The 25,032-nt window shown below is 43.8% G+C and overlaps 2 protein-coding genes and 1 pseudogene across 3 annotated transcripts; 1 reads left to right on the top strand and 2 right to left on the bottom strand.

The window, feature by feature from the left end:
- Positions 568–11,212, bottom strand: LOC8062417 (annotated as a pseudogene).
- LOC8063976 (type II inositol polyphosphate 5-phosphatase 15) lies at positions 11,124–19,153 on the top strand. Of its 2 annotated transcripts, none has more exons than XM_021464270.1 (11): positions 11,124–12,158; positions 13,324–13,576; positions 13,663–14,467; positions 15,293–15,417; positions 15,538–15,622; positions 16,083–16,236; positions 16,358–16,389; positions 16,490–16,757; positions 16,889–17,012; positions 17,155–17,515; positions 18,307–19,153. In XM_021464270.1, exons 1-11 carry the CDS (start codon positions 11,324–11,326, stop codon positions 18,694–18,696), a joined length of 3,432 nt encoding a protein of 1,143 aa, XP_021319945.1. In that variant the 5' UTR covers positions 11,124–11,323; the 3' UTR covers positions 18,697–19,153. The 2 variants fall into 2 exon arrangements, with proteins under 2 accessions (XP_021319945.1, XP_002445838.1); XM_002445793.2 differs by having other exon boundaries at positions 16,358–16,395.
- Positions 21,716–24,626, bottom strand: LOC8062416 (cytochrome b561 and DOMON domain-containing protein At5g35735). Its single transcript, XM_002444676.2, has 3 exons — positions 23,869–24,626; positions 22,323–22,577; positions 21,716–22,217 (listed from the first exon to the last, which is right to left on the bottom strand). Exons 1-3 carry the CDS (start codon positions 24,496–24,498, stop codon positions 21,915–21,917), a joined length of 1,188 nt encoding a protein of 395 aa, XP_002444721.1. The 5' UTR covers positions 24,499–24,626; the 3' UTR covers positions 21,716–21,914.

Here is a 25,032-nt window from a genome sequence, read left to right as displayed (position 1 = left end):
GTATTTCCGTTATCAATAATGGAAATGAGTTAACCCCTAGTTCGAAAAAAATATCATATTATATATTCATTGTGTAGATCTACTCATCAGAAGTCCAACAAAATTGAATTTTTCATTTTATAATTTTTCTGTGATTTATTATAATTTTTCAAAGATTCAGCGGAAATAAATAGAAAAGAAAAAGACAAAACCACCCTCTAAAACCACTTTAGAGGGTTATTTGACCGGTTTTGAATCCGGTTTTATACTTTAGGAGATGAAGTATTACATCTTAGATAGTTTGTGGGGTTATGTAGATTTTTTCCTAAAACCAAAGAAAAAGGAACAGACACAAACACAGAAGATGACAAAGGTCTTGAGAAGGTGCATTTCACCAGGTTGCCAGCTCTTCCTTCCACTTCAGCACCAAACCTTCCATCTTGCTCCGGTCCTCCTCCTTTGACAGCTTGGTCCACTACTTTAGGAAACCAAGGATTTGTATGCTACCTGCTTAGCACATGCCGAACTCAAAATGGCATAAAGCTAGTACTATAGCCACAGGATAGCATGTATACATGCGTGCTGCTTCTATACTCCAACCTTCTCCCTCAGCTCATCAAGAATGGCTGGGAATTGCTGCGCCAGCTGAACAAAACCATCTTTTAACACAACCTTCTTGAAGTTATTGTCCTCTGCAATGAAGTCAATGCACTTCTTTTTCAGCTGTGGGCAGTTATATGTTTCAGCGCAGATCAAAGTGGTAGCAACTGTGTCCACTAACACATTATCCCACAGATCTGCAGCACAAAAAATCTTCAGACGATCCAAGGCGAAGCGGTCCGCTGCAGCAAGCAAGTGCCTAACCATGTCATACGAGTCCCCGAGCTCGTCCTCCTCAGGATAAGCATCAGTGTAAATGAACCGGAGCATGACTTTAAACGTCGCCGGCGCAATGTCATGCAAGGTGATGGATGGCATCTTGGAATCCGCCATGGAGCCTAGGAGTTGCACCTTGAAGACAGGCGAGCGAGCGGCAAGCACAGCCCCGGTGAGCAAGGAACTTCTCGCCATCGACTATGAATGAGACATCAGAGCCCTCTGCGCAATCCAGCAGGAGGCCGAAATGGTTTCCCATGTCCGAGGGCGGCACCTCAAGTGAGTCTTCATGCAGAATTTTGACCCCACACATAATGATGAACGAGCCAGAATTCGTCACGTAGAGTGACTCGAGGACGCTTCTTTCCACGAAGCGGGTCCAACCCCAGCTCTCCTTCGCGCTGCTCTTTGATGTGAAAACGCGCACCTGCCTTTTTCTCTGAGATGAAGATGCAGTACCGTCTTTGTTCATGACGAAAGCCTCAAAGATAGCTTCGGCATCTTTGGATTTGCTCTGATGCTGGAGGTAGATAGCTAGGTACTGACCGTAGTTCTCTTTTCTATCCCCACGTGGGTAGCATTTGATCCTCCAGAGGTGCCCACCAGCGGAGATGTCCTCGGAGCTGACTAAGTGTCCAATTGCGACCTTCTCCGTCTCCAAAAAGTTGAGCTTGAACTGGTGTGTGAAACTGCAGGAATCGCAATCGAACACGCTGGCAATCATGTTTACAGTACCTGGACGGGGTCCCAGTGTACAATTACGGTCAATCTGTCATTGTTGAGTTTACAGGCGAAGCATGGCCGACACTTTGGAGCTCCGAGCAGACGAACAGTGAAGAATGGAAGTAGGGGAGGGGATTGATCGTCTCCGGAACAAGGAACGATGTGTCGTTGGGACTATGGAGTAATTAGTAAAGAGAGAACGAAGATCGATGACCGCTTGCCCGCTTCACGATGGACTGATTTAGGATTTGGTGGGGGTTCTATGGTGGCCTTGGCTGGCGGGAATTTAAGTTTCGGGCCACACGAAATTTGGGCGCGGGCCGAACTTGGCCTTGTTTAGTTCTAAAAAATTTTGTAAAATATGAATACTAGCACTTTTGTTTGTATTTGACAAATATTGTCCAATTATGGACTAACTAGGCCCAAAAGATTCGTCTCTTCAATTCCGATCAAACTGTGCAATTAGTTTTTATTTTTATCTATATTTAATACTCTATGCATATGTCTAAAGATTCGATGTGACGGGGAATATGAAAAATTTTGCAAAATTTTTGGGGTTCCTAAAAATTTTGCAAAATTTTTCAGATTCCCCGTCACATCGAATCTTTAGACGTATGCATGAAGTATAAAATATAGACGAAAATAAAAACTAATTACACAGTTTGATCGAAATTGACGAGACGAATCTTTTGAGCCTAATTAATTCATGATTGAACAATATTTGTCAAATATAAACGAAATTGATACTATTCACATTTTGCAAAATATTTTGCTAGTAAACAAAAAAAATACAAAATTTTGAAGGTAATGCTGGCAGACAGCCGTCCGTCCCCCTCCGGACGCGACCTTTCTAGGCCTGCCTTGTTTAGTTCCGAAAAGTGAAAAGTTTTCGGTACTGTAGCAATTTTGTTTGTTTGTGACAAATATTATTCAATTACAGACTAACTAGGATGAAAAGATTCATCTCGTAATTTACAGCTAAACTGTATAATTAGTTTTTATTTTCATCTATATTTAATGTTTCATACATGTGCCACAAGATTTGATGTGACGGGAAATCTTGAAAACTTTTTGATTTTCAGGGTGAACTAAACAAGGCCCATAGCAGCGGACCGGCCCAATAGCCACGCTCATCTCTATCTCTTCCATTCCATCGAAGACCCTTGTTTAGTTTAAAAAAAATTACAAAATAATTCAAATTTTCTATCACATTAAATCTTATAGTACATGTATAAAGTAATAAATATAGATAAAAATACTAAATAATTATACAGTTTATCTGTAATTTATAAGAAGAATCTTTTGAGCGGTGGTGGATCTAGAAACGCCTCAGGGGGGGGGGGGGGCGCTAAAAATACTGTAAGGTATTTTTAAACCGCATCGGATAGGGCTAAAACTATATCTTCATAGATTTTTTAGGCTTCAAAAAGAAATTGTTAAAGAGATTTCTGAGCCACGCCCGGGGGCTTAGATCCGCACCTGCTTTTGAGCCTAGTTAATTTATGATTGAACAATATTTGACAAATATAAACGAAATTACTAAAATGTCCATATTTTGCAAAAAAAGAACTAAGGCCTTACTCGCACCTTTTTGCACGCCCACTCCGCCTCGGCCTCGCTACTCCGCGCTCGCTCCCCATCAGTGTTGTTGCAATATATGTAAAAAAAAAAGAGGCCTTCAACAGAAGGGGAGCCCTAAAAAAAGAAGTAAAGGGTGGTGATTTGAGGGCTTCTGTTAGAGTTGCTCGAGAAAATATTTACATAAAAAATTAGTAGACATTTTAAAGTCCACAAAGGAAGAAAATTGCACTAAACAAGAAACGGGTGTACAAAGCACGCACGCAGAGGTCAGGAAGGGGTGGAGACTGGAGAGCGGCCTTGTTTAGTTTTTAAAAAATTTTGTAAAAATACTTTTAGATTCCTCGTCACATCAAATCTTTACGTATGCATGAAGTACTAAATATAGGCGAAAATAAAAACTAATTGTACAGTTTAGTCGGAATTGATGAGACGAATCTTTTGAGTCTAGTTAGTCCATGATTGAACAATATTTGTCAAATATAAACGAAAGTGCGATTTTTCAAAAAAAAAAAATGAACTAAACAAGGCCAGGCCGCATCCATATGGCCGCATCCGCCTCCTACCATAAAAGATTTGATTGAAAGGCACAAAATAATTTGTAAATAGTACTTTCAAGATCTTTCAAAATGAAATGATTACACCTAATAAATAAATTAAATGAACTCCACACCACCAAGAGCAGAAATATCAATATTTATGATATCACTAAAGTATATTTAAATTCATCGTGAAAATACTTTTTACGGAATGTTTAACTTGTGGCATATAGTTATTACACATATATAGTGGTGGAGCCATCATCCTGCCACCCCGGACAACCGGCTAGGCTCATCGCCGACATTCAAAGAAAATTTTCTTTATATGAAAATATATCTCTATAATTTTCTAACTAAATATATATCTTTACATAATAAGAATTGTATAGGCTTCTAAAAGCTTCTGCCTCCACTAATAGACATATAACTAAAACTGTAGTATACATTTTTAGGCCTTGTTTAGATGCGAAAAGATTTTGGATTTCGCTACTGTAGCACTTTCGTTTGTTTGTGACAAATATTGTCTAATCATGGACTAACTAGGATTATAAGATCCGTCTCGCGATTTACAGTTAAACTGTATAATTAGTTTTTATTTTTGTTTATATTTAATGCTTCATATATGTGCCGAAAGATTCGATGTAACAGAGAATCTTGAAAACTTTTTGGTTTTTGGGTGAACTAAACAAAGCCTTAGGACGGATATGGATAAGAAGAATGACATCATGAATACCCCGGATAGTGCGAACCACCGCCACGGAGGAAATAAAAAAGAGGTTGCCAATCAGCAATCAAATCCTCTTGATCGGAAAGAAGTTTGAAAGCATGGACGTCATGGAGCAAGATCTCAGGAGCTGCTTTGTTATTTGAGTACCACCAGCACTCGTTTTATTTTCCCTTATCGGAGACTACAGGCAACCTGAATAATCTTGGCGGGTAGCTAGCAGTTGCACACTTGCACTGGTGGTTAGTTAGAGAAGAAACAAACTTTTTGTTTATTTCCACATCTCGCGCTGCGGTCGTCGTCAGTCTCACGTCGCCGGACGTCCGGCATTGTTCGTCAATCATGGCAGCGGCCAGCAGGTTCCTATTCGGGGCATGTCCAGCTCGTGAATATGATACGTACAGGAGGCGAAGTTCCTAGACAGGAATATGGCAATATATTCTCGTTAATTTGACACTGATCGCCATGATCGAGACTCCTATATTATATATATTATTATGTATATTACATATACTGTGTGCGTATGTATGTATAATTATGAAGCTTGACAACGTACTCCCTCTGTCTCTAAAGAACTATCGTTATGTCTTCCTTAAAAATAAATTTAATTAATTTTATATAATTAGTATTAATAATAATATTTAATAATTTAATATTATTAAATAGAGGTAGATCATTCAATCTATTGTCATAATATATTTGAAAAATCAAATATTACATACAATTTTTACGAATTTAGCTAAACTTATGGCAAAAAAAAAAGAAATAGAGAGAGCAACATGCAAGTATATATGCGCATCATCATCATTATCACGATGATTGCACCTTTTTTTCTTTAAGGACCGCATGACTCACGTATTTAGGCCACGTTTGGTTTCTCCATATAAAGTTTAATCACTATCGCATCAAATATTTTGATATATACATAAAATATTAAATATAGATTATTTTTAAAACTAAAAACACAAATTAAAACTAATTTGCAAGATGATTTTTTTAAATTTAATTAGTTTAATTAATCTATGATTACTACAATAAACATGTGCTAATGACAATTTAATTAGTTTTAATAAATTTATCTTGCGAATTGCTAACGGAGTCTATAACTTATTTTTTTATTAGCATCTGAACACTCTATAAGTCACCAACATCTGATTTGACATCTATTATTAAAGTTTAGTCTCTCAATCCAAACATCCTCTCCGATCAGATCCACAGATGCTATTTGGAGGAGCTAAACACGACCAGCTATCAGCTGGGATCACGGTGAGTACACCAAGATTTTATATACGCTTTGGTCAACTCGATCGATGTCGTGCTCGCATCTCTGCGACTCTTCTGCCTTTTCGAGGAAGAGAAGAAGAGAGCTACTCCAAAAACGACTGTGCCAATTTGGGTACTCTCACCTACTAGTCCGTGTGAATGATCAAAAAAGGAACGTGTCACCTACGCGGTGACGATGAACGCGCACATCCCCAAGTTTACACGTACTTACTACGGCGCAGCAGTGTCAACGCCGTCGCATTTGTGGCACGGCTAGTTTCAGCGCTCGCGGATGTGACGAATGGATCGGAGAGAGACGATTCGAGAGACGAAGATGGAGCCGCGCGGTTGCCTGCAGGATGGAAGATGTAAGGCACAGTCTTAGTGTATGTTTTATGAGAGTGTTATGCACATTAAATATGATGTAACATAAGTAAAATTGCTGACTTGACAAGGTCATTAAATGAAGGAGTTTTATCAGATGAGAGAGGAGTTTTATCCCCATAAAATTCCTATGGCTCGGTTAACTAGTTTATAGTCTTGGGCCTTGTTTAGTTTCCAAAAAATTTTTCAAAATTTTTCAGATTTCCCGTCACATCGAATCTTTAGACACATGCATGAAGTACTAAATATAGACAAAAATAAAAACTAATTGCACAGTTTAGTCGGAATTGACGAGACAAATTTTTTGAGCCTAGTTAGTCCATGATTGGACAATATTTGTCAAATACAAACGAAAAAGCTACCGTGTCCATTTTGTAAAATATTTTGGAACTAAACAAGGCCTTGGTAACTGTAATAATACTCTTTAATAATACTGTATGGAGAACAAATCTGGCGCGGCGGCACACACTGCACTTCACGTGGCCGCGCGGCCGGCGCAGCACCCGGTCGCCTGCTGACCTGCGGGCTCCGGCCGCTACGCCCGCGACAGGCCAAAGCGCCGAGCCGTTACGCCCGCAGCCGCCGGCAGGCCACCCACGATTGGCCCGACCCGCGCCAGCCAGGTGGCGCTGGTAGTTGGGGCCGCTCCACCTACCCGCCCACGCGACATGACGACGGCCCATCCGGCCGTCCCCCGCTCCCGCTCCCGCGCCGGGCGTCCACGGCCGCGCGTGCGGCCACCACCGTGGTGAATCCTATGGCGACGTGCACCCGCCAAAGGTACACGGAGCGACCGACCCTACCGCGAGTAGGATATGGCTATAGCCCATAGGGTGTCCCCCTTGCTTTCGGCCTACTCCTACCACACACGTACCGTACCAGTACCTGTACCTTACCCGGGTTAAAAGTTGGATCGTTCTCGAGTGACCAACGTACGGTACAGTAAGCAAAACAGCAGCGCCTTTGCACTGCTAGCTACCTAGTCGAGTGTGAGTGAACTAGGCCCACGTTTAGGCCTTGTTTATTTCCACCCAAAAATGCAAAATTTTTCAAGATTCCCCGTCACATCGAATCTTTAGACGTATGCATGGAGTATTAAATATAGACGAAAATAAAAACTAATTGCACAGTTTGGTCGAAATTGACGAGACGAATTTTTTGAGCCTAATTAGTCCATAGTTGAACAATAATTATCACAAACAAACGAAAATGCTACAGTGTCACGAAATGTTTTCGTTTAGGAACTAAACAAGACCTTAGTTCCAAAAAATTTTGCAAAATTTTTTCAGATTCCCCGTCACATCGAATCTTTAGACACGTGCATAAAGTATTAAATATAGACAAAAATAAAAACTAACTACACAGTTTGGTCGAAATTGACGAGACGAATCTTTTGAGCCTAGTTAGTCCATGATTAGAAAATATTTGTCAAACACAAACAAAAAAGCTACAGTGTCGATTTTGCAAAATATTTTGGAACTAAACAAGGCCCGAAGGCTGATCACCGTCCGTGTTCCGTTGGTTGCGCTCGAATCGAACGGTTGGTAGCCGACGCAGTCACGCTGTAGCCAGCCGCACAGCTGGGCAGGTCTAGCTTGTCCTTGCTTGTTGCTTTTTTGGCTACTCTCTCTCTCTCTCGGTCAGGACATGGGGGCGGAAAAACAAAAAAAGTTTGTTGCTTCCAGCTGAAAAAGGCCACGGCTTCTCTTCTCACGTGGAATGTATAATTGTGGCACTGGTACGTACAGTACTATCATGCCTTCACTCATCCATGTGTACGGTCCACTTATTAGTTTTCTCTCTCACAAATGTATAATAAATGTATATAAAAAAGTGAATTATTTCGCATGAGCGAGCATCGCAACAGTTGAGAGGAGGACGGGACGCCGCAATTGTTTTGTGTAGATAACGTTTCCTGCCCGGGTTTGATTTGGGCTTTCAAAATTTTTTGTAAAATAGGAATAGTAGCACTTCGTTTGTATTTGACAAATATTGTCCAATTATGAACTAATTAGGCTCAAAAGATTCGTCTCGTCAATTTCGACCAAACTGTGTAATTAGTTTTTATTTTCGTCTATATTTAATACTCTATGCATACGTTTAAAGATTTGATGTGACAGGAACAAGGCCGAAGCGAAGGCCACTGGGTTAAATCATCTCCCAATAATTTGCAGGCCCGGCCGGCCAGCGCCATCCATCCATCGCCCATGCCATCTCTGTGCTGTGCTGTGCGGCATCATCCTTATGCCAGCGCAACGTCACGGCCAGCTCGGAAGGAAGGGAAAAAAAAAAGGGAAACATGAAAAGCGCACGCAGGTCCACGCATCCACGATCCCCGCACAGACTTTTTGTCCCCTGCTCGATCGATCGATGGCTGCTGCTGACAACCACCAGTGGATCGGAGGTGGAGCACTTCATGGCCCTCCAATTCCAAAGCCCGGCCGGCGGCGGGCACCCGGCAGCGGCAGTGCGCGCGCGAGATCTCGATCTCGATCCCGTCCGGTCCACCTGCTCTGCGTGCCCAGTGCCACCGCCATTGCCGTCGCACTGGTGCTCTGCTCTGCTCTACTCTACTCCCGTGTAGTACGATGAAACCGCGCGCACGTCCCTCTCCGGCGAGACTTTATTCCGTCCGCCTAGCTGAGCGGCGGCAAAAGTCCGTTCCGGTGCCGAGCCGCCGTGGAGGAGAGGGTCGCTTGAAAGGATCGGAGAATAGACGACGACAAGGAACAAAGTCGTCTAGTCATGGTTCCTAGCCTAGCTTGCGTCTTAATGATGGTCGGCACCTGCATAGTTTCCCGACGAGGCTGACCTGACAGCAACCTCGCGCACCGATCTTCAGATTAATTTAATTATTCAGAGGCGATCTGAAAATGGAGGCCGGAGGGCGACGCCGGCCAATTGTCAATATCTGGTTCGTTTAACCGGGATTCGATCGTGGTGGTGGGCAAGGCAACCGACCGAAAGCGAGTGGCCGGGGAGGGAGGCGGAAAGCTGAAATCCAAATCGAGACGCCGGGGGTCGGGGGGCGCTGCCGATGTGGCCGCCACGAACGAGTGGGGTCGGTGGTCTCGCTCTCGCCCGCAAGGAATTTCGGTGGACCTAGTCTACACCCGTGATATGGACCTGCAGTTTTTTTTCCAGGTGCTAAAAGAGGGTTATGTTTTAGGGATAAATTAAAGGAGCTCAGAATGGGTAAGGTTTGGCGAGATTAGGAAGAGGTCATCGCTCTTTTTAGGGAGTTGATCAGGGACGACGTAAGTGATCTTGACTGCCGGTATGCGTAATGATTCTTTTTTTTCTTTTTTTTTTAGCGAATGGTATGCGTAAAGATTCTTGTTTTCATGTCTATCCGTCGAGCCATCTAGGTTTATCGTTATCCTATAATATTAGATAAAGTAGCGTCACACAATCTATATGTCATCAAAGTTGTGTAGGCTATAGTCACACGTACTATTATCTACTAGGAGTACTAATTAGAAGCATTTTGTATGACCTGATGTACGTAAAATTTCAACCATATTGGACATATACTCCATCCGAAAAGACTCCCTCTATTCCATGTGTTCATGTCCAAAAAGTTTTAGGCAGCATGTCGATACCGATGGAGGCAGACAAGTAAATAGAATGTACTACGTGTTCATTTCAATGATCATGGTTCAAATTTAACGAATTTCATGGAGATGACCAAGGAGACTAGGAGAGGGAGGTGATGACAAAATCATAAAAAGCATATTTTCATATCTTACAAGCTAGTAGTATTGACCAATCAAAATTCCTTGGTACACATGTTTGACAAGTTTGCAAGTAGCACAAGGGACATAATTTGTTTTTTTCTATGCGATAAGATGATCATTTGATGGCTGGGCCAGCCAACGAATACCATTGTAATGAATCCGGTGATGGTTTATGACAAAAAGAGGTAAGTGCATATTCGCAAAGGTATAAGATGATTTAAATTTTAAATTTGCAAGAGGGACAAAGAATTATATTTTTTTTGTGTACTGACTTTTGAGCTCATCAAAGAATTGAAGGCTACCCAGATCTAGTATCAGCATAAATTGCAGTCATATATAGGATATGAGTGTAGAAAGAAAGATAAGAGAAATTTAAGCCAAATAATTGATCGATGACAACAACTGTAGAAAGTTTATGCAAGTGAACATAGTTAGAGGGTATTTGGTTCACCTAGCAACTCCTAATTTATAGTTTCATTTAGACACTTTATCCAAATACTATGACTAAATGGGACTAAATTATTTTTAATCGTGTCTAGTCACTTTGGAGTGGCTAAAATGGACTAAATCATTTAGAGCAACTAAAGTTTAGGAGGACAAACCAAGCAGAGCCTTAGAAAAGCATCAAAAGAAGAATAAAAAAGTCTTTTTTCTAAAAAAATTACCTAGAAACTTAATTAATAAGATATAATGAAAAAAAGCTACCTGTTATCTTGCTATTTTGGTACTCAATCCATTTCAAATTGTAAGACGTTGACTTCTAAGATATCAAGTTTGTCCACTCGTTTTATTTAAAAATTTATGTAAATATCACTTCTTTTGTGGTGGTTTGGTTTATTAATAAAAGTTTTTCAAGAATGACTTAAATTTAACTATGTTTACACAAAAATTATTTGAATAAAACAAGTGATCAAATTTGGAGTAAAAAATGTCAATCATCTTATAATTTACGGGAGTTTAAATCTGTCCATATCCGAGTTCGGATATTCAACATCCGATACCATATCTATATCTAAATATTTAAATCATATATTTATAATGTTAATATCTAACCGTATTTATCCAACATGATTAATATTGTCCGTTCAAATCTGAATTCAACTAAAAATATAAAAATAAATATAATATCGATCAAATTTGTCTTTTCGTTCACAATGGCAGTGGAGAGCCAGGACGCGGCAGGGGATTTTGCCTTGCTTGGCCTGCCTTGTTTTTTCTGCAAACAAGTGATCCGTTTTTTCATGCTCCCGGTCCACGAGGCATCCACCCATATAAACCCACGCGCCACCAGTCCACGCTCTCACAGTTGCCTCCCCTGCACGGCCCCGCCCCGCCCCTCCCTGTCCCTGCTTCCCCTTCCGCTCCCGCAACGGGTGGCCTCCGTTCCGGCCCCGCCCGACCCTCCGCATCCCTCCCTCGCCTCTCCGGCGCTCGCCTCCCGCTCCTCCTGCACTCTCACCTCCTTCGCGTCGCTTCCAAATCGCAAAGCCGGATTGAAACACGCATCGCCACGCGGGGACATGGACCCGGACGACGAGCCGTCGGCGCAGCGGAAAGCCGTCGACTTGCACCAGTCCCGCGACACGGAGCCCGTCTCCGCGCCCGCGTGCACCCGCCGCGCCGCGCCACGCGTGCTCAGCTACGGTGGTGACGATCCTGTCGCCTCCGCCTCCGCCTCGACGCAACGCTGCGCGTCGTTCCCGCAGCGCCACGGCCACGGCGAGACGGCGCTCGCCACCGCGGCCTCTTTCGCCGCCTGGGTCGACGGCGGCTCGGCGTCGCCATCGCCGTCGGCGGTGGCGGCGGCACTAGAGCGGGCCATGTCGCAGTACGGCGGCGCGCTGCCGGAGTTCGTCGGCGCCGGCGGGGGCGAGGGCATCTTCCGCGTGCCGCTCCGCGCGGCGATGCACCCGGCCCGCCCGCCGGCGCTCGAGGTGCGCCCGCACCCGCTGCGGGAGACGCAGGTGGGCGCGTTCCTGCGGACGCTGGCGTGCGACCCGCGGCGGCGGCAGCTGTGGGCGGGCGCCGAGTCCGGGGTCCGGGTGTGGGACCTCCACGAGGCGTTCAGCGGGTGGCGGCCGGGCGCTGGCCCGCGCCGCCGCGGCGACGAGGACGCCGCGCCGTTCAGGGAGTCCGTGCCGGTCCCGCCCGCGCTCTGCGCCGCGGTCGACGGCGCCAGCGGGATGGTGTGGACGGGGCACAGGGACGGCAGGATCAGGGCGTGGCGCATGGACCACGCCGCGCCCTCGCCCGCCGGAGGAGACACCGCCGGCACTACACCCATGTTCAAGGAGGCCCTCGCGTGGCAGGCGTACAGCCGCACGCCGGTGCTCGCCATCGTCGTCACGTCGTACGGTAACAAGCTTTGCTTGCTGGATCATCTCGTTGTTTTGCGCTCTGTTGACTGTTTCTAGCAATTTAGACAATGCCACTTTTTCGGTGCCAGAAGGTGTGCTGGGATTCCAGAATGTTCGGTTTTTTACTATCTGATTTCACGTAACTGAATTGTGGTAGCTTAGCAATAAAGTTCTTGGACCTCCAGTAGTCAGTATAGTTATTGACTCGTTGATGACGAGAATTTTGAATCCGGAATCCCAAATTAGAATATTACCATGCCACCGTTAAATCTTAGCTATATATGTTGAGTACTTTATGTCGAAGCTTTGTTGTTTTGTATGAGTGGGGACATCTACAAATAGAGTAGGGACTAGCTACAAGTTATTCTGGAATGGCGTCATTCCCTTGTCTTTCTTTTCTTTGGTGAATACGCTTGGATTTAGCACATTTGGCGTCTCTTTCTAGCTGGAGAAGTTTTGTTGGGTAGAGTCTATGGTGTCTTTTCATACAGAAATGAATTAGCCTGTGGAACCTTTATAACTATCATAATCCTTGAGTACTAATTTGCATGGAATGGCGTCATTCCCTTGTCTTTCTTAGGGCTTGTTTGGATGTGCATGTATTTCTCTCAATCCACATGTGTTGAAGTGGATTGGAGTCGATTTAAACTAAATTCCACTCCAACACTTGTGGTTTGATGTAGATACATGTGCATCCAAACAGGGCCTTAGGTGAATACGCATGGATTTAGTCATTTAGCGCATTTGGCATCTTCCTAGCTGTAGAAGTTTTGTTGGATAGAGTTAGCCTTTGGTGTCTTTTCATACAGAAATGAATTAGCCTGTGGAACCTTTATAACTATCATAACCCTTGAGTACTAATTTGCAAAATCCAAATCGTTCCTTGTTATTGCTGAGATGCTGAGTGATGTTATCCTTATCCATAGTCTATATGATTCTTGATGAACAACTCTGTACCCTCAATCAAACATTCTAAACCTATTCTCCCAGCTTCATTGGGACGCTTTCCTTTTGCTATCTACCAATGGCTGAATCACGAGATCTTTATTGTTTTAGTCTATTCATCACTGATGTTTTATTAGTTTATGCGTCAACATAGATTTGGATTTAGAAGGTCTAAAAACTATCCGAATTTATTGTTTCATTTAATCTCTTGGAAACAGGTGAAATTTGGTCAGGATCGGAAGGGGGTGTCATAAAGGCATGGCCTTGGGACGCCATTGCTAAGTCCCTCTCATTTACATCAGGAGAAAATCATATGGCTGCCTCACTGGTTGAAAAATCCTATATTGACCTTAGAAACCATGCTACAGTTGGTAACATGTGCTCTTTGCCTGCTGCTGATGTGAAACACATGCTTTCAGACCGCTGCCGAGCAAAAGTTTGGAGTCTAACTAGCATGACATTTGCTCTTTGGTAGGCTTTGATAAATATAGATATATTTAACAACCGCCTCAAGTTCACCGGCACTTAATTTATATATATATTTTAATTTTATACAGGGATGCTAAGACTAGGGAGCTTTTAAAAGTATTTGGCATCGATGGTCAAGTGGACTTAGCTCGGCCAGAGGCCCCAGTAATGCCAGAACAGTTCATAGAGGAAGAGATTAAAGTAAAACCCACAAAAAAGGAGAAACCGCAAGGTTCTTTCAGTTTTTTTCAGAAATCTAGGAATGCCTTGATGGGCGCAGCTGATGCTGTACGCAGAGTTGCAACAAAAGGGACATTGGTGGAAGACAATCGGCGAACCGAAGCAGTGGCTCAAGCAATGAATGGGACAATTTGGTCTGGTTGCACAGATGGTTCAATTATTGTGTGGGATGGAAATGGGAATAGATTGCAAGAATTTCATTATCATAGTTCTTCTGTTCAATGTATAAAGACACTTGGAAAAAGGGTTTGGGTGGGCTATGCAAGTGGCACTATTCAAGTTATGGATGTTGAAGGTAACCTTCTGGCAGGATGGATTGGTCATAGCTGTCCAGTCATAAACATGGCAATTGGTGATTCTTACATTTTTTCTTTGGCACATCATGGTGGTATTCGAGGATGGCCTCTAAGTTCCCCTAGCCCTCTCGATGATATTCTACGCTATGAATTGGCTAGCAGGGAGCTGTCATATACAAGGCTAGAGAACGTTAAAATACTGGTTGGGACTTGGAATGTTGCACAAGAGAAAGCTTCTCCTGAAGCACTAAGGTCATGGTTAGGTGGTGCATTTTTTGATGTTGGGTTAGTGGTGGTAGGTTTGCAAGAGGTCGAGATGGGTGCTGGAGTTCTTGCCATGGCAGCAGCCAAAGAAAGTGTAAGATACTTTGCCTCACCTTAATATTATTTCTTTCTTGTCAAGTGGGAAGGTAGCTAATAGTGTTAGAACAGGGAGAAAAAAAATCTGGTTAAGATACTTTGCCTCACCTTAATATTATTTCTTTCTTGTCAAGTGGGAAGGTAGCTAATAGTTTCTGACAGTCTTCCTATTGTCTCTACTCCACCCATTTCATGATTTGAGGAAGATTTTCCTATAGGCTTGTTCAAAATATGTGACCTCAAGGGAGTATTCGATGAATTATCCACCTACTATCACTAATTGACAACATTGTTTCTTTTTCTTGAACAATATTATGAAATTGAGAGAATATTTGTGAATCTTCATGTTTGTGGTCCTGAAGCACCCAACCATTTAGGTTTTATTGTGCCAAAATGCAATGTAAATACACCCAATGCTTGTACTGTGTCTCCACCTTGTTACCATTTGCTTTCCATCCCGAGTTAAAGTTTTCAATGTTGTAGCTTATAGGAAGGGATATCCTCTGACTCCTGTTCACAATTAACAGAATCTTCTATTACTTAAAACTTGGGAAGTTCATGTATTTTGTTTTCGTATTAATTATAGATCCATTTTTAGAAAGTGTCCATTTTACCCCTGATAGCTGAAAGGGAGGGAAGAGGGAACACTAATAAGTTTATATTTTCCCTACTCATTACTGTATTCTGATCTTTCTCCTGCTGCTTTCAGTTTAATCCAGAAAAATCAACATCACCGGCTATCGTCACCTACTATTTTGTGTTCTTTTGATTATTGTTCTATAAGGTGATCATTTGATTCAATATATCTGTCTTATGGCCTTAGGTAGGGCTTGAGGGCAGCGCCAATGGGCAGTGGTGGATAGACAGTATTGGCAAAACACTTGATGAGGGGATATCCTTCCACAGAGTTGGTTCAAGGCAGTTGGCAGGATTACTTATTGCTGCATGGTACTTGAATCATTCGTAATAACACATTGTAAATTTCTGTTCACATGATTATTACAGTTTGTGCTTAAATACTTTTTTCTCATCTCATATTTCCACATTCTACTTCATGATTATTTGAAGGGCAAGTAATGACCTTAAGCCACATGTTGGTGATGTTGATGCTGCTGCAGTACCATGTGGCTTTGGGCGTGCTATTGGCAACAAGGTAAGCGATTGTCAAGGCAACTTAACTTTCTTGTTTCTGATGAAGGTACGAGGTACCATCTGTCTGATCTGTGTCTTACCACTAGGCATCCCCTAGCTCTCCCTTCTGCACAATATAAAATAAAAGAAAATGTTTGCAGGAAAAGGAAAAGAGAAACTGGCAATCTGCATGGTACTTATTAGAGTTAATGCAACATAGAATCTGTAAACTTATTAAAATGTGCTGTTCTTTTTGTGGCTGTACCATGAAGAAGCAATGTGTCCGCCTGTGTTAGAACAAAAGAATTCAACTGACGGATAAGTTTGAAAGGTTCTGTTCAGTAATCCGCAGATAAACTCTTGAAACTATATATGTGAATTCAATAGTTGATTATTAGCTTTTCATGCCTGTCAAGCTGTGCTCCAAATTTCCTTCGCCATTCCACACTGTAACTATAAATGACATCTGATGCTTCTTTCAGGGTGGTGTCGGATTAAGAATAAGAGTCTTTGATCGCAGGATATGTTTCGTAAACAATCATTTTGCTGCACATCAAGAAAATGTTAGCCGTCGTAATGCTGATTTCGACCACATTTATCGGACAATGACTTTCAACAAACCTCATGGATCTACAGGTATGTTGTTGTGAAATGCCTCTTGGAAGCACTATTGTTTACTAACTTTTTGTGAAATGTTGTTTACTAACATTGCTATACATGACACCCATAACACATTTTCTTTGTTGTTGTACTACAGCTTCTGCTACATCTGTCCAATTGCATAAAGCAGTGAGTGTATGTGATCATCAAACTGTGTTCACAACAATAATTGGCTAGTTTTCCTCCTGGGAATGAAATTGTTTATGTATGCATACTGTAATAATGGCAGGCTAATGAAAATCAAGCCGATGAAGATACGCCTGAGCTGGCAGAAGCTGATATGGTTGTCTTTCTTGGTGATTTCAACTACCGGCTTAATGGCATCACCTATGATGAAGCAAGGGATATGGTCTCTCAGAGGAGCTTTGACTGGCTTAGGGAAAGGGATCAACTTCGAGCGGAAATGAAGGCAGGAAATGTGTTTCAAGGAATGCGTGAAGGTCCAATCAAATTTCCTCCAACCTACAAATTCCAAAGACACCAGTTGGGTCTCTCAGGTACTGTATTTGATGCTTATAGTGCTTGCCTGTTATATATGTCCATCTTTTGTTACTTCCAATTCATTTTTTTCATGGTTTATTCGTACCACCTGCTTTAGATTTGAGTTTGTTCCATCATCTCCATGCAGGGTATGATTCAGGCGAGAAGAAGAGAATACCTGCTTGGTGCGATAGAATACTATATCGAGATAGCCGTTCTGTATCTATAGCTGAATGCTCATTAGAGTGTCCTGTTGTTGCTGCAATTACAGCGTAAGATTTCACAGAGCCAAGCGTTTTTGTATTTTGACCATTTTTTTGTGAGATGAGGAAGAGAACTACTGGAGTTATGTGATCTTTCTTTAGTATAACTATTCCTTGCATAATTAATTTGTTGTTTTTTGCTCTTTGTTAGGTATGAAGCTTGCATGGATGTCACAGATAGTGATCATAAACCTGTGAGATGTATATTTAGCGTTGATATTGCAAGAGTAGATGAGCTGATAAGAAGGCAAGAGTTTGAAAAAATAATCGAATCTAACAAAAAAGTATGCTCTTTGCTTCGAGAGTTGCATTTTGTTCCAGACACTATCGTCAGCACAAACAACATTATATTGGAAAATCAAGATGATGTTATCCTTCGAATAACTAATAACTGTGAAACTAGTAAGGCTGCTTTTGAAATCCTGTGTGAAGGCCAATCAATCAGAAAGCAAGATGGAACTAAATCTGAGCTGCTCCTAAGGGCATCCTTTGGCTTTCCACTTTGGCTTGAGGTAGAGTTACTCTTTTTTTATTCTATATGTACACTGCTGTTTCTTTTTTGTGTACTTTGTCGCCCTATTAGACCTCATTTGCTATATCATACTTACTAATTAGATATAATATGCCATAGCTTCAGCTGAATGGCATTTTGACAGGAACCCCTATAGTTGAAGCCTATATTAGGTTCCCACAACATTTTGCTTGCAGGGTGCTTGTCATGCTTTCATCAGAAAGTAAAACATAGTTCATAGCTCTTCCAGAAGGATAATGTGCCCCCCCTTATTCGTTGGGTGTGTTCTGATCATAATTTTGCTTGTAGGAAATTATCGTATTCATTTGTCATTTAGTTTCAAATGCCGAGCATAGTCTTTTTGAAACAAAAATGCTGAGCATAGTTAATGTAGCTGTTCTGTATATTCTAGAAACATAAAACTTGGAGAACAGTGGAACTTGTTTTCCACTTGTGCGACATATTTTTCTAGCAGATACTCTCTTTGGGAACTATTTCTTTCTGGTTTCCTAATTCTGAGAACCAAAATCTGATCAATCGCAAATTATAATGACTTGTACCGAAACTGTTAATCAATTATCAAGAGGCTGAATTTGGTTCTATCGGTAGCTTTTTATATAGCCGTTTTGCAGAGATATATTATTGGGCAAAGACATACGAATTTATGCAAGTCGCTTGACTAGTCTGTAATCAGTCATTCCATATTCTTATTGTATTGCATACTTCAAGGATCAACCCCCCCCCCCCCCCCCCCCCTCTCTTTCTGTATTTATACTGTGCAATGTTAAACAGGTCCAACCATCAATCGGTCTCATCGAACCTGGAGAAACAATGGAAGTTGCTGTGCATCATGAAGACTTCTTCACACAAGAAGAATTTGTCGACGGAGTACAGCAAAACTGGTGGTGTGAAGCCACCAGAGATATGGAGGTTGTTCTTTCGGTGAATGTCACAGGCAGCTCCTCGACTGAGGCCGTCACACACAGGATCACTGTCCGGCATTGCTGCCCGGTGCCTTCAGCTCCCCCACCCGTTAACCCACACTCTATTAGCGACTCACCAAGTGATGCTGAGTCAGGTTCCAAGAATAACCAGTTGAATCACTTACTACGTTCTGATTTTGCAAAATTTGGCAGCTCAGAGGTGCATGACTTGTGCGGTGTGCGAAAGCGAAGCTTGTAAAAGCTGAGCTTAATTTCTTTTGCTTGGTGTTGTAGTTCTTCTGAGTGTTTAGCCGGTAGAGCCTTAGATTTCTTGCCTAAGCTGGGAGGAAAAGTGGCTCTGCTCTTCATCCTGTTCTGTACATATGCCTCACCGCTTTGCGTATCAAATCAAAAAGGGGAAAAAGGAGGAAAGAAATGTGCAGTTGTTGCAATTACCCTTAAAAATTTAAGTTAACCTTTTTGTTTTACCTTCTTTAGTAGATTTGGCAGCGAAATTATGTTGTTAGAAGGTGTAGTATATAATTGTATATATATAATATGTAATAGAGGTTGTGAGTTTGAAGTACCGACTGATCAATAGTCTGTATAATTTACTTCATTGATTGAATCACTGTAGAGTGGTTTGTACACAAAGGCAATACATGTGACTTACAGGACATTCTCCTTGATTAATGAGACTGTAATCTTTTGTTGTATTTTTTTCCTTTCCAATACCATAATGTCCAATTACAGCTCAATATTTTGTCAAAAAAAAAAAAAAACTCAAGCTCAACAAACACTGGCTCTCGGTTCAGAATGTTGGGAACCTGAAAGCAGCATCTATCCTGTCTGTCTGCTATTCCTGTCAAGTTGGATGATGCTTTGCTCCTACTGCACACACCTCAGTTGCGATACAGCTCAACGAGAACTGAAGCTGCTTCTATAACAACGCCAGACTGTTTAAAAAAAAAATCGGCGATAGGGTTCATCATGAGTTTGTCGATGCTTGGTAGTCACTTCAACTGAACTTTGTCAGGGTACACTTGAGCTCCCCGGCTCCTCCTTTGACCTGCAAATTGCTTCAGAGTTGGGTCTAGAAACTGAAACCCTTCCTCCACCCACCAACACACCAACTGAAGGTGACCGACCACACGAATGCTAGTGCGTTTGAGGTGGATAGAAGTTGAGCCAAGTGCAAGCGAAACAAACTTTTCAACTCCCCATTGAATGATGATGGCCTGATGGGTCATGCTCACACACCCAAAAAGTATTCAGCAGCTTTGACAACCAAACAGCTTAGGTTTGAAGTTTGAACCAGACAAGCTGACAGGTAATGGAGGCTATAGAGTAGGAGAGTAGTAGGAGAGATCCTGGTGTGCAGTGCAGTTAGGGTTGGGTGAAATCTGGTACACTGAACAGTCCAAGCCCGGTGATGATTTGGTCATGATTTGGTGTGAGTTGGTCGGTACAGCTGCATGTCGTTTAGAGTACTGATGATAGTTGGGTTTGGCCAGGCTCACTGACCTCGCCTCGCCTCCAATGAGCAGGCATTTTGGTTGTGCATCCACTGCTGGGGAAAAGTTTTGGAATTTCGAAAGAAGGTTTGAGTTTGCAGGAGATTACAAGGTTCTAGGGAGGTTCCTACGGTCTGGAAAGTGAGACTTCTGGAACTACTAGTTTGCACGTCATGATAAATGTACAGGTATATCATCTTGCTTAATGATCTTTCTCTAAAAGTAAAGTTAAGTTTGTATATGTAACGAAGTACTATGTGAACTACCGGTCTGCATTAGCATGTTTGATGAAAAGGTGATCATTCATTAAAAAAAAACAATGATGCGAACAGAATGATCCTGTCGAGACAAAAGTACAGGTAGCGCTGATTGCACCCATTTCAGCTAGAACTCGCAATGTTTAGGACCCTTTTTTCATGCCGATAGCGTGATGGTACGATTAGGTCGGTACATCATGCATGCACAGAGATAGCACTTGGCCGTCCAATGCCGGAGCCAGAACGAGGAAAGAAACACAGTCCTGCCGAACTGCTACTGTAGCAGTTGGCATTGGACGGCCAAGTGCTATCTCTGTGCATGCATGATGTACCGACCTAATCGTACCATCACGCTATCGGCGTGAAAAAAAGGCTTGCAATCATTCCGTCAGTTGGTGCCGGACTGCCGGTGAGATATACTGTATCTTAGCCTGTACGGTCGCCAAAAACCCAACCCTGCCGGCTGCCGCCGAGGCCGAAGCAGAGGAAGAAGACGCGATGGGTCGCGTCGTCGTGGCATGGCGTGGTCCATGCAACAAGGAGCCCCCTTTTTTCTGGTGCCGGCCTGTGCGCGCGGCGACGCGGCGCGCATGAACCGAGCCGCAAGCGGGTGAGCGCCAGCCGCGGCGGCCGCCGGCTGCTTGCAGTGCGGTGGCAGCTCCCGCGCCACCGCCAGCCAAACGCGAGCGCCGGCTGAGGCGAGCGAATCCGCACCACCACCAGGCGTGGCTGCGTGGGGCTGCTGCTGCTGGCCTGCTGCTGCTGCTCACACGCCTTTCGCCTTTGCGCTAGTCACACGCATCTCGTGGATTTTCCGTTTTTCCTGTGCGTGCGTCCGCCTGGCCACGCATTTTTCCACCACCAAGGAAAAAAGTTGCAGACGGACTCGCACTGCGCCACAAGCTTTTTCTCCGGTTCTCACTGCTGAGGTGAATTGGTGAACCCAGTGAGCCACACGCTGCTCCTCTTCTTTTATTCTTGGAGAGTCGCTCTCGTCCATGTGTGTGTGTGTGTGCACCGATGGATTCGCGTAAACGCATAACCTGATAGCGAAAACTGGGACAGCTGAACTTGAACACGCATTTGCGGCAACGGGAAGAGCAGCAGATCAGATCGCTCGGGGACGTTGACACTTTGCATTCTAGAAGCATGACGATGCTCTTCTTGTCCTAAACAACCAACCATGGCCACGCCGAACCCAAGTGATCTCCCTGGGGGCCTGGCCTTCACTTTTTTACCTCCACTGGATAGCAGGAAATTTGCACATAATTTAGCAAGCAAGCAGTATACTAGACGTTTCCTACCTGTCTCACTCTTCTAGAAGATGTCATGCTTCCACTTCCCACTAGTGGGGCTTGTATATCCTCTTCTCATCCCAGCTTCACCAACCAGCCACTGGGTACACCTCATCTCATAAGCCTTTTTTACAAGATGGACTGATGGAGCAGCAGATAGCATGATCCCAGAACACAAGTGCATGATCAGCTCAGCATTCACGACCAGAACAAAAAGGAAACAGGCAAGGACCAATGCCACCGGTATCACTCACTCATCTCCAGTATAATAATCGGCAGTATACATACACATCTATCATACAAAAAACGAGATTACTAAAACGATTGTAAGGCCTAACCCTTCCTAAATCTGCACACCAACACAACACCGAAGATAGTTTTAGGTCAGAGGGCCTGACTATGGTGATGAAGTTACATAGATAGCGGCAAGCGGCCGCCGTTCGAGGTGCCATTGTAGGTCTTGCTGTCCTCCTTCCGCCGCTTCAGAACGATGCCCCATGTGACGACCTCCAGGATCACGGCGATGGCGCCTAGGATGGCGATCGCGATGATGTACCCCGTCTTCCACTTCTGCTCCACGTCCAGGATGGACATGCCCTTGAAGATGTTGATGATGCCCAGTATGATGATGGTGTAGCCGACCGAGTGGTGGTAGATGTTCCAGTACAGCCGGTACTTGTGATCCTTCTTTGGCCTCAAGAAGAGCGCAAATATCTAGTAAATGGGAAAAGATTATCAGCAGGGGGGTTTTTGTTTCTCCATTCATCAGTGGCAGAAAGAGCATCATCATGAGAAGGATGGATGTATGCTATGTAGTACCTGCAGAGTACCAAGAGCAAATACTGTGATCCCGATGTTCCTGTGGAGTGAGTAGGTGATTCCCTTGGACAGGTTTCCAAGATGAATACCAGTTGCCCAGCCAGACACTCCGACGCCGTACCCGATCAGCTGGCAAGCAACGTGGAGGTAGAACCATGCCGGATCAGCTGATTTGAATGTCTTGAGGTATCTTGCGAAAATGGCTCCCATCGGCAACAGAAGACCCCAGCTCACAGCATTCAGGATTCCATGAGTCTACAGAAAGAACATGACAAATGAGAATGGTTTGATGAAATCGGAAAATACTGGACAGTACGCCCAAGGCAAAATCAGAAGTAACAGCTGGTAGGTGCTAAATGATAGTGCTAGCATTTTTAATGGAAACGGAGACACTATTTTTCTTCGAAGACTTCATCAGTTGTCACAACTCACAAAAGCAAACTGGAGTAAGATGGTAACAGGCAGCTGTTAGGTGGTAGATGAGTCTACTGAAAGAATGGGACAAATGCAAATGGCTTGATGAAATCAGAAAATACTAGACAGTACGCCCAGAGCAAACTGGAGTAAGCTAAGATGGTACCAGTTGTTAGGTGGTAAATGGCAGTAATACCATTTTTAATGGAAACGGAGACAATATTTTTCTTTGAAGACTTCATCAGTCACAAACTCACAAGGCACCTCTGCCAGGATACCTAGGCACTACACTACTAGTATGATATGCTGTGATGAAATAAAAATATGCCAGTTGATTATCTTGAGTGCATCGAATTGCCCTGATGGGTCAGAATAGCATGTTAGCCGCATATGCCTTTGTTCTTCAGAATCCAGAATGCATATAAACGCAAACAAAAAAAATGAGGCATTTAGCCACCAAAATTTGGTCAAATCCAAGCTGTACTGCTAGTCCAACAAGAAAACTGACATGGGGAAGACAATTGCGCCCCCTGTACACCAAAATTCGAAGCGTACGGATAAGGAAGAGAGAAACCTGATATGTTGTCACGCACAATATACATACAGTCAACAAACGCTGCCTGCCGTACGGGCTAATACAGTTGATTAGCAGGTCTGAATCAATTAAACGCACCGGGAAAAATTAGTTGTGAGACTATCCTAGAACACCTCACGATTTTTCTTTTGTTAGCTACATACTACATTCGAACCCTGGAATTTAAAAAAGGGGTAGGTTTCCCACGTTCTTACCACTACATCAACATGCTGTTCCTCAGAGAATAAAAAAAAAATCATGCGACGAACATAATTTGTGTGGCTTGCTTTTTCTTTTCTTTTTCGTTACAGTAACGCTTCATGTAAATACAGTAACTTATTCGCAAAAACAAACGTAAAACAGAAGAGCTCTTTTGTTAAAAAAAAAGTGTTTTTTTCTAAACTGAAAATTGAGTCAGGAATCGAATACTAGCAGAGTTGTGTTGTGAATGAGATCAAATTGGCTTTAAAATTTTGCACCAGCTCAGGGTAAGAATCGAAGAAACAAACAAATGGCTTAACGCGAACAGACAAAAGGGGGGACGCAAAGGCAACTCACATTCTTCTGCCGGAGGATGCTGCCTCCGGAGGCGGCGGCGGTGGCCCCGGTGAGGAGGTTGAGCGACCCCTTGGAGTTCATGTTGTCGCTTTGCATCTCGTGTATCTGGGGAGCCCCGCTGGAGTACGGCCCGACCTGCCAGACCTGGTTGACCTCGGCGCCCGTGCCGTTCTGGAGCTTGAGTGTTCCGAAAATCGTGACGCGGCCGTCGCCGGCGACCTCGGCGGCGAGGTTGGACGTCTGGTAGTTGGGGAGCGGGCCCGGGTTGTCGAGCGTGGTGCCGGAGATGCTGTAGGTCTGCACCTCGTACCCGCCGCCGTTGGCCTTGGGGACGGCCACCAGCGCCTGCGTGCCGTCCATGGTCTGCGCCTTGGGGTTGAGCCCCCAGGCGACCCACCCGCCGGAGGGTGGGGAGGCTAGGAACGCCACGGAGAGGGAGGAGGTCGTGGCGTCGTAGGACCAGTGCAGCGACGCGCCCAGGCGGGTCAGGTCCGCGCACGCCGCGAACACGCGGTTGTCCGAGAACTTCTCCGCCGCGCAGGACCCGGCGCCGGCCGCGTGGGCTGGAGTGGACGCCGCCGCCGCCAGCGTGGCGAAGAGGACGGCGACGAGGAGCCGCGGGATGGACATGGCCGCGGCCGCGCGGGGTGGGGGTTCTTGCGTGCTCCAAGGAAGGGAATCTACGGAGGTGGGGGGGAAAGGAGAGAACGTCTGCCGATTTTGGGTTCCGGAGTAACGGAGTTGGAGCTCGGATGCTGCAGCGGGTGGTGCGCGGTTAATAAAGGAGGGCACGAGGCCGGAGAGGAAGGTGGACACGTGGGGGGCTGCGATTGGGCCATGATTGACGCGGTCGTAGTAGTGCTGCCATTGACTGTCTGTCTCAAGCTTTGCTCTTCAATCCGTAGTAGTTAGGCCGGGTTTAGTTTCAAAATAAAATTTAAAAAATAGACACTATAGTACTTTGTTTGTATCTAACAAAAATTATCTAATTATAGACTAACTAGGTTTAAAAGATTTATCTTATAAATTATAGATAAACTGTGTAATTAATTTTTTATGTATATTTAATGCTTATGTATGTGCCGCAAGATTTGATGTGACGGGGCTAAAAATTTTGCAATTTTTTTTGGAACAAGTGAGGCCTTGTTTAGTTCCCAGAAAATT

Source organism: Sorghum bicolor, chromosome 7 (assembly GCF_000003195.3).
Source record: "Sorghum bicolor cultivar BTx623 chromosome 7, Sorghum_bicolor_NCBIv3, whole genome shotgun sequence".
In the NCBI taxonomy this organism is placed as follows: Eukaryota; Viridiplantae; Streptophyta; class Magnoliopsida; order Poales; family Poaceae; genus Sorghum; species Sorghum bicolor.
The sequence above is the reverse complement of the archived record's forward strand: the minus strand, read 5'-3'. Positions and strand labels throughout refer to the sequence as shown.

Coding starts and splice junctions, on each gene's coding strand:
- LOC8063976 (XM_002445793.2), top strand. CDS start 11,324: ATGGACCCGGACGACGAGCCGTCGGCGCAGCGGAAAGCCGTCGACTTG. Junction 12,159..13,323: donor CATCGTCGTCACGTCGTACG/GTAACAAGCTTT, acceptor TCTTGGAAACAG/GTGAAATTTGGTCAGGATCG. Junction 16,237..16,357: donor CAAACCTCATGGATCTACAG/GTATGTTGTTGT, acceptor GTTGTACTACAG/CTTCTGCTACATCTGTCCAA.
- LOC8062416 (XM_002444676.2), bottom strand. CDS start 24,498: ATGTCCATCCCGCGGCTCCTCGTCGCCGTCCTCTTCGCCACGCTGGCG. Junction 22,578..23,868: donor GCATCCTCCGGCAGAAGAAT/GTGAGTTGCCTT, acceptor TTCTTTCTGTAG/ACTCATGGAATCCTGAATGC. Junction 22,218..22,322: donor TTGCTCTTGGTACTCTGCAG/GTACTACATAGC, acceptor CCCATTTACTAG/ATATTTGCGCTCTTCTTGAG.